Source organism: Macaca nemestrina, chromosome 14 (assembly GCF_043159975.1).
Source record: "Macaca nemestrina isolate mMacNem1 chromosome 14, mMacNem.hap1, whole genome shotgun sequence".
Taxonomy (NCBI): Eukaryota; Metazoa; Chordata; class Mammalia; order Primates; family Cercopithecidae; genus Macaca; species Macaca nemestrina.
Genome location: NC_092138.1, coordinates 19,805,543 through 19,814,837, shown reverse-complemented (window position 1 = coordinate 19,814,837; position 9,295 = coordinate 19,805,543). Strand labels below are relative to the sequence as shown.

Here is a 9,295-nt window from a genome sequence, read left to right as displayed (position 1 = left end):
GATATCATAAAGTTGGACACAATTTAAATTTCCATCAACAGAAAAACAGACACATTACTGTATGTTTACTGCATGTTTCTACATGGAACTCCTATACACAACAGGGAAAATAAATAAATATCTCTATATGTCAACACGGATGGACCTAGTAAAGGTAACAAAAAATAAAGTAGGAAAAGAAAATATAGAATATTATATACTGCTTACTTACGTATGTAGCAGAAACATAAAGACATACATTGCAATGATGAATACCAAGTTCAGAAGAGCAGTTATCTCAGGGTCAGTTAGAGAGTAGTAGTGATTGGGAGGGTGGTTACACAAGGCTCCTCAACAAGAATGGTAATGTTTCACTTCTTAAGCTGGTTTATGAATATACAAGTGCTTACTATGATTTGAGCACGTAGCACATAGAAATCATTGGTGACCACATCTCCGGAATTTTAGAGGCGCGTGCATGTGTGTGTGTTGGTAGTAAGTTGGAGTATCCGGAATGCAGTGGGTGGAAGAGGAATGCGATAAACACAATGTCTAAGGCTCTACCCGCGGAATATCATTGCTCTAGCAATCGGATAAAATCATCTGGATTCTTCCACTTTGCTTCCACTTAACTTTCCTGTCCCTCAGTTTCCCCTTTTGTAAAGTAGAATATAATAGTATATTTTTTGAGGAGATGTTAGGAGAATGAAATGATTTCATACTTACACAGTGCTTAAAATAATCCCGAGAACATTATTTCAAATAAGTACTGGTTATCAGGGAGTTAGCCAACATCATCGTCAGTACAAAACAAACTGATTCACAGCAAACACAATGAAGTCCTGAATTCATGAAACACTCTTCAGTTTGCCAGGAGCCGTGTGAGATATGCAGCAACTACAGAAATTAAGGCTTATTTGTAGACATTAACACAGACATAAAAGATTTAATGACCGCAGTTCACGTTCAATCAGTCGTTCCTACATCCCTTGAGAGCAATCTCTGTGCTGGCTGGACGCTGCAAACACAGACACATTCCTCAGATGTTTAGACTATTTTTTAAAAGTGCGTTGTTACATCCACATTTCACTTTTTCTTCTCTTTTTTTTTTGAAACGGAGTTTCGCTCTTGTCGCCCAGGCTGGAGTGCAATGGCGCGATCTCGGCTCACTGCAGCCTCCGCCTCCCGGGTTCCAGCGATTTTCCTTCCTCAGCCTCCCGAGTAGCTGGGATTACAGGCGTCTGCCACCATGCCCGGCTAATGTTTGTATTTTCAATTGAGACGGGGTTTCGCCATGTTGGCCAGGCTGGTCTCGAACTCCTGATCTCAGGTGATCCGCCCGCCTCGGCCTCCCAAAGTGCTGGGATTACAGAGGTGGGCCACCGCACCCGACCACACATTTCACTTTTATTTGGATCGATCAGTAAACACTTTCGTAAACCCTCACACTCTCCTGACCACTATCTAGGGTCGCTGCCAGCCCGCCCGTTCTCAGGAGGCGGGGCCTGCGTGCCGACGCACAGCGAGCACGTTGACGTCTTCGCGCACCGTTCCACGGCACCGCCCACCGGCTTGAATCCCCGCGCCTCAGAGGATTATGAGGCGGGCGCCAACCGCCTGGGCCGCGGGGCGGGAGGCAGCGCGGGAGCTGGGCGTTGAGGGACCGGCCTAGCGTGGGGCTCTGGCCTTGCGTCTTCCGACCGAATAGCCGCTCCTGAGCCCGGTGCGCGGCTGCCGCCACCGCCTGGCCGTGGGTGCCGGAGCGGCCGGGCGGCGACCCAGGGTTCCTGGGTGGGCGCGGGCGGAGTCTCCGCGGCGGGCATCCCCCGAGGCCGCCCTCGGGCCATGATCGACTCGGTGAAGCTACGCCGCGACAGCGCGGCGGACTTCTTCTCGCACTACGAGTACCTGTGCGCGCTGCAGGACTCGGTGCCGCTGCCCGCCGTACGCGCATGTCTCCGGGAGGGCGTGCTGGACTTCAACGCCGACCGCCTCCGCGGGGTGGACTGGGCACCTCTGCTGAGCACTCTGAAGATCAATAAAGACCTACCCTTGATCTCCATCAAGAGCTTCTTCCAGCCTTGGCTGGGGGACACAGGTTTGTAGTTCCCGCCTCCAGGGCCCCTCTGTCGGTGCGGTGAAGTGGGTTTTTAGGTGGGTGGTGTCCATTGCCGGGGTATGTGTGCAATAGACGGAGTGTGCGGCCTGGAAACTCACCAACTAGGTGAGTGGCTTAAGGTCTCTAGGGCTTCAGTGTGCTCATCCGTAACATGGGCTTAATAACGAGACCCAGGTTATGTGCGCCTTTGCAAGGATTCCCTGCGCTGCTGATGCCTGCAGAGCTCTTAGCACAGTTTGGGACGTCATTAAACATTTGACAGATGTTACCTATTTTATTGAATGACTTTAATTTGCCTGATAGAGAACTAAGCAGGTAGGAAATTAATATATGTCAGCCTTTGTCTTCATTCGTTTTTTTTTTTTTTTTTTTTTTTTTTTTTTTCCGAGACACAGTTTCACTCTGTCGCCCAGGCTGGATCCAGTGCAATGGCGGGATCTGGACTCACTGCCACCTCCGCCTCTTGGATTCAAGTGATTCTCCTGCCTCAGCCTCCCCAGTAGCTGGGATTACAGGCCCGCACCATCAGGCCCGGCTAATTTTTGTATTTTTAGTAGAAACGGGGTTTCAGCATGTTAGCCAGGCTGGTCTCGAACTCCTGTCCTCAGGTGATCCGCCCGCCTCGGCCTCCCAAAGTGCTGGGATTACAGGCGTGAGCCACCGCGCTCTGCCTGTCTTCGTTTTTTAAGGTATATATAAGAAGTTTGTAAAGTGCTTTACAAATAGAAGCCATTTGTAAATGTATGGTGGTATAATTAGGGATCCAGACTCTGATTATTCGGAAAATATGTTAGGTCAACCACGATGTATGACAAAATGCTGTTATTCCTTTGAGCACTTAGCATTTTGTGCATAATGGAGGCAGCTTCCTATAGAGGCTAGCTAGGTAACAGAAGGGAACAGTTTGTGCCGAAGTTTTGGAATTAGGAGAGAGTATGGCAAGCTGAGGTACAGGACTAGAATTTAGGGTTTGAGAAAGAGCAGAGAGTTGAGGCTGGAAACCTTGTGGGGGCGAAACAGGGAGGGTCCTTGTTTGTCCTGTCATGGGTTATCCTGAAGGTTTTGGGAAACCAATGTACGATGATGAGATGGAATTTCTAGAGGAGCTCACTCTAACCTCCATGTGGAAGGCAAATTAAATTTGGAAGGATGGTGAATTGTTGTAATCTAATGGCCCAAATTAAGGTATAGAGAAGAAGGGCTGGGGCCGGGCACTGTGGCTCACGCCCGTAATCCCAGCACTTTGGGAGGCCAAGGCGGGTGGATCACCTGAGGTCAGGAGTTCGAGACCAGCCTGACCAACACCGCGAAACCCCATCTGTACTAAAAAAAAAAAAAAAAAAAAAAAAAAAATTAGCCGGGCGTGGTGGCTGGCGCCTGTAATCCCAGCTTCTTGGGAAGCTGGGGCAGGAGAATCGCTTGAACCCAGAAGGTGGAGGTTGCAGTGAGCTGAGATTGCACCATTGCCCTCCAGCCTAGGCAACAAGAGCAAAACTCTGTCTCCAAAAAAAAAAAAAAATAGAGAAGGGTTGGATTGGGCGTGGGAAGAGGATCTCAGTTTGTCTTTAATGTTTTAAGAGGGGTCTGTGGGGCATCCAAATATGTCTGCTAGGCAGATCTGGAACCAAGATTTAGGCTTTGTGGGAGGACAGGTATTTGAAGGCATGGGAGGGACCTAGATTATCCACAAAGAAGATCCGGATAATTGTAGGTCTGAAAGGTGTTTTTTAAGTGGATATGGATGTGAATATGTTTATAAGCTGAGAGAAAGAGGGAGGATGTGTGATCTGGGACAGGAAATGATTGTTGATTTATTTAAAAACAACCTGACCGCTTGTTGTGTGCTCGGCCCTTTTCTAGGCTCTGGAGTTAGCACCATCTCTTCTGCAAGGACAGTTCAACACATCTGCTTCTGAAAATAAGTCAGATTATTCTCTACATCTCATTCAGGTGCAGGAACTGTTCTGTACCTCTGAATGGACTTTACTTAATCAAAATAATAACAGGAACCAAGTCAGGTGCAGTGGTTCACACTGTTAATCCTAACACTTTGGGAGTCCAGGAGTTTGTGACTGGCCTGGGCAACATAGTGAGACTCCTGTCTCTATAAAAAGTAAAAAATATTAGCTGGGCTTGGTGGATCTCTTGAGCCTGGGAGGTTGAGGCTGCAGTGAGCCATGATTTCGCCACTGTACTCCAGCGTGGGTAACAGAGTGAGACCCTATCCATGACCCTCCCCCCACAAAAAATAAACAAAAAAAAAAACAGGAACCAAAAGAAATTAAAGATGGGAGGGACCTCAGAGTCAAGGCTAGCCTACTAGATCTTGCCTAATATTTTGCACTGAATGTAAGAAAAAGGTATTACAGATCATTCTTGTCAAGATATTCTTCACTGAACCTTCTTTATCTCTTGCATCCAGTGGGTCTAGGTTGTAGATTTTAACCTACATATTGCTTGTCCATCCTTAATTACATTTTGCCTGGACTATTGCAGAAGCTCCTAGCTAGTTTTGCTGCCCCTGAGCTTGGTTTTTCTTAGTTCATCTGCCTACTTTGGTTCAAGTGATCTTTCTAAAAGGAAAAGACATGCTTAAAGTGGCATGCCCACACAGGACCGGTGTGTATTGGTGGTTTGTGTTCTGCACAGAGGCACTGAAATCCCAGCTGTGTTCTGTTAAGCTTCCTGGGGTTGGTCTTGAGGAAAGGGAGCTTTTTCCCATTTCCTTTATCTCTTTGGTTCTCCAACAGTGAGGTACATTTTTCTGACCTGCTAGGGGTATCCTTAATGTGTCAGTGGTAGCCCTGGTCCTCATCACCTGTGAGGTAAAAGTCAACTCGCAGGCTTGCTTCTCCCTGCCTCTCTGTAAATTTCTGACTCTACCTGCTACAGTTCTGGGCTTTAGTCAGATCCACCTGCAGTTTTCCAGTGCCCGGCAGGTGTCAGAGTTAGATGACTTTGCTCTTGCTGTTTCCTCTGGTTAATGCATCACCCACTCTGACCTCATGTTGTTGTTCTCACCTTTCTAGATTCAGCTTCAGGATTATCTTGAAGCCATCCTTTCAGTGCAACTTCTTTGCTTCCATGAGAACCTCTATGTAGGTAGTTTGATGTATCTCATGTGGCTTGAGTTTACATGTGTCTGTCCTTAAGAGGCCTTTAAGGACATGGCTCATTTCTGTGTCTTAGCACAGAGCAGATGTTTTTGAATGATACATTGTATGATTGAAGTCACTAACTTTCCTTTATCTTTGTTTTAGGTTCTGACATAAATAAATTTTGCAGAAGTCGTGTTCCTGCGATAAGATACAAAGATGTGACCTTCCAGTTGTGTAAAGCTCTTAAAGGCTGTTTAAGTATATCAAGTGTGCTAAAGAACCTGGAGCTAAATGGACTAATTCTGAGAGAGAGGGATTTAACTATTTTAGCAAAGGTAAGCTTTGTCTAATTTGGCCTGTAGACATTTGATAGTTGCTTTTGGAGGAAAAAAAACCTCAATAACATTTTTAACTTTTCCCCCTCATTAAAGGGATTGAATAAATCGACTTCTTTGGTGCACCTGTCTCTTGCAAATTGTCCAATTGGAGATGGAGGTTTAGAAAGTGAGTTTAAATCTCATTTAACTCTTGTCCTGTCAGGCCGGTTTCATGTTTCCCTACATGCCATGTTAATTCCCGTCTGTACCTTTATCTTACTACTGCCTCATGTGCTTGTTCAAACCTTGGTCCAGTCTCAAGTCTACCATGAAAGCTTGGCATGCTGAATATAATCTGAACTAACTTTACTTAAGTTTGTGTTAAACCACAGACCACACAGATATATACCATCTGGTGTTCTCTGTTTTTTGTGTTTGTTCATATTTTAGAGTTTTTCTTCAAGAAATATTTATGGGAAGGAAATAGCAAGATGTAAAGAGGCCGGGCGCGGTGGCTCACGCCTGTAATCCCAGCACTTTGGGAGGCCGAGGCGGGTGGATCATGAGGTCAGGAGATCGAGACCATCCTGGCTAACATGGTGAAACCCCGTCTCTACTAAAAAAATACAAAAAAAATTAGCCGGGCATGGTGACGGGCGCCTGTAGTCCCAGCCACTCGGGAGGCTGAAGCAGGAGAATGGCATGAGTCAGAGGTTGCAGTGAGCCGAGATTGCACCACTGCACTCCAGCCTGGGCGATAGAGCAAGACTCCATCTAAAAAGAAAAAAAAAAAGAGAAAAATCATCATTATTTTAAATAATTAAAACATATATACAATCAATTTTAATGCGCTATGGTATGTTCCAAAATAGGAAATATAGGGAAAGTGCTGTATGGGAGCATATAAAAGGCTGGCAGACTCGGGGAAGGGGGTGGGGTGTTGGAAATATTCACAGAAGGTGACTGTTGGTTGGGATCCTGAAGTCTTGACCTGTGTTCATTGTGTGGAATAGTGGTCTGGAGGGGTAAGGAAGCCTGCATTTCAATTTGAGGGAGCAGAGAGTTTAAAGGCCTCTGTCTTCTATTGTTCTAGTACATTAGGTGCTCTAGTGTAGCACCTAATACAATTCTGGGTTTATAGTTGACACTGAATTGTTGGTTGATAACAGATTGAGGTCTGCTGTTGGAAATGAAAATAGGAAGAGTTTTGTGTTTTTTATGTTTTTCTTTCAGATGTCTCAAAAAGTATGTAGAACTGTACTGTGGTCGGGAGTAAGGTTGCAATATTCAGTCTATTCAATTTTGGCATCTAAATAGAATTGAGCTATTGCAATAAACTGGAGTAACACTTTGTTACTGACATATTTTAGAATGGACCAATCAGTTGCCTAGGTAGATTGTAGATAGTGATTTTAAGAATACAACTATAAAATAGAAAAGACACAAGAAGAGCAAATAAATCAAGATTGATTAGGTTGTATAGACTCTTCGTCTTATTGTATATGGTTTTTTTTCCATTTTAGTTATTTGTCAAGGTATAAAGAGCTCTATCACTCTTAAGACAGTCAACTTCACAGGATGTAATCTGACATGGCAGGGAGCAGATCACATGGCCAAGATCTTAAAGGTAACTTTATGTTCCAACTTTCATGAAAATGTGTTATATGATTGCCACACATTAATATTTTGATACAAGACAGCAGTTATTTTTGTCTTTTGATACATACAGGGATTGCAGTTTTAGTTTTGTTTAAAGAATATGACCGATTTTCAGACTGGAGTTCTACCATTTAGTAAAAGTAGTATGCTTAATCTTAGAAATAGGAGATCTAAAACATAATAATTATGTTTTTCTGTAAATGTGGTTTGTGGAGTGGCCAACGGCCTGCAGAGCAACATGCCCAAGTTTTATTGTGACTACTGCGATACATACCTCACCCATGACTCTCCATCTGTGAGAAAGACACACTGCAGTGGAAGGAAACACAAAGAGAATGTGAAAGACTATCATCAGAAATGGATGGAAGAGCAGGCTCAGAGCCTGATTGATAAAACAACGGCTGCATTTCAACAAGGAAAGATACCTCCTACTCCATTCTCTGCTCCTCCTCCTGCAGGGGCGATGATACCACCTCCCCCCAGCCTTCCGGGTCCTCCTCGCCCTGGTATGATGCCAGCACCCCATATGGGGGGCCCTCCCATGATGCCAATGATGGGCCCTCCTCCTCCTGGGATGATGCCAGTGGGACCTGCTCCTGGAATGAGGCCGCCCATGGGAAGCCACATGCCAATGATGCCTGGGCCCCCAATGATGAGACCTCTTGCCCGTCCCATGATGGTGCCCACTCGGCCCGGAATGACTCGACCAGACAGATAAGGATAGAGGGGAGGCTTCATTGTATCAGTTTTATATTACCTGTTCTGCTTCACCAGGAGATCATGCTGCTGTGATACTGAGTTTTCTAAACAGCATAGGGAAGACTTGCTCCCCTGTCCTATCAAAGAGAGAATAGTTTTGGAGGGGAGAAGTGGGACAAAAAAGATGCAGTTTTCATTTATATTGGGAAATGTGAAAATAAAATTGTCAACTCTTTCAATTAAAAAAAAAAATGTGGTTTGTAAAACAATAATTTTAAAGGTGTCTTAACAACTTTATAGTGGTTATTACTACTGTATTTAGGATAAAATTACATAATAATGTGACATGAAGCCTTTTTAGTAATTTGATGGTATAGACCAGGGGTAGTCAAACTATGGCCTGTGGACCAAATCTAGCCTGTGATCTGTTTTTGTAAATAAAGTTTTGAAACATAGTCATGCACATTTGTTTACATATTAACTATTGCTACACCCTACACTAGGAAAGTTGAGTCGCTGCAAAAGAAACTATATGACCCACAGAGCTGAAAATGTTTACTTTGGGGCCTCTACAGCCCAAGCCCACTCTCCCTGGGATAGATAATGGTTACACATGTGGATTCTGAAGCCAGATGGCCTAGGTTAAAACCCAAGCTCTCTCCCATTTAATAAGTTGTGACCATGGGCAAATTACTTAACCTCTCTGTGCCTCACTTTTCTCATCCGTAAAATGTGTATAGTAAGAAAACCTGTGTCTATCATTCTTAGGATTTAATGACCTAATGTGTATAAAATAGTGCCTGGCTATCTAAGTGTTTGCTGTTATTTCCTCTTATTGCTTTTATACAGTTATTATGAATAGCAAATGACACAATTTTCATTTGACAGAGTCATAGGAACTTTGAATCTTCTGTTGTTTTAGAATGTAATAAGATTTTTTTTCTCTTAAAATCAGTGTTCCCTGTTACCAAAATTTACTTTATGGATATAGAGAAGTGATTATGTCTTTAAGATAGTACCTGTGGTTAAAACTCAAACCACCAGTTTCCTAAGGCATATCAGCCTTGCTTTGTATATTCTAGGCCTCTAAATTTGGTGTGCATACCCTAAGAAATATGTGAGATCCCTTGGGTTAGGAGAAGAAAATATTAACCTCTATATTTTTATATCATTTAAAAAATATCTGTTGTTTCTGTTTGGTTTGTAATATACATAAAATATGTATGTAGAACTTCCTATATATAGTTTATTAATAAATAACATATATGTGTAATGTTTACCTGTGGGATATCCAGTCAAGTGTTTAGAGACCACTAGAGGACAGAATGATATAGTTTAGAGGCTTGGCAATGATAGAATTTAGAACCAATACCTTCACTTGGCGTGTAAAGAAAATAAAATTCTTAGAAGTTAACTAAGTTGTC

At 43.7% G+C, this 9,295-nt stretch overlaps 2 protein-coding genes across 14 annotated transcripts in view; both read left to right on the top strand.

Annotated features, from left to right (window-relative positions):
* The first annotated feature begins 1,547 nt into the window (after positions 1 to 1,547).
* Positions 1,548 to 9,295, top strand: part of LOC105498718 (centrosomal protein 78) — a 53,141-nt gene continuing 45,393 nt past the window's right edge. For 9 of the 13 annotated variants that reach the window (XR_011612423.1, XR_011612422.1, XM_011771001.3 and 6 more), the window contains exons 1-4: positions 1,624 to 2,077; positions 5,359 to 5,531; positions 5,628 to 5,700; positions 7,037 to 7,140. Coding sequence is in view for 11 of the 13 variants with exons in the window: in XM_011771001.3 (XP_011769303.1) it covers positions 1,825 to 2,077; positions 5,359 to 5,531; positions 5,628 to 5,700; positions 7,037 to 7,140 (603 nt within the window). In the remaining 2 variants the exon portion in view is untranslated. Of the gene's footprint in view, positions 2,078 to 5,358; positions 5,532 to 5,627; positions 5,701 to 7,036; positions 7,141 to 9,295 lie in introns of all 13 variants that reach the window. The other 4 variants (XM_011770994.3, XM_011770991.3, XM_011770993.3 and 1 more) reach the window with 1 other exon arrangement.
* LOC105498717 (U1 small nuclear ribonucleoprotein C) lies at positions 7,354 to 9,032 on the top strand. Its single transcript, XM_071077635.1, has one exon. It carries the CDS (start codon positions 7,411 to 7,413, stop codon positions 7,888 to 7,890), a length of 480 nt encoding a protein of 159 aa, XP_070933736.1. The 5' UTR covers positions 7,354 to 7,410; the 3' UTR covers positions 7,891 to 9,032.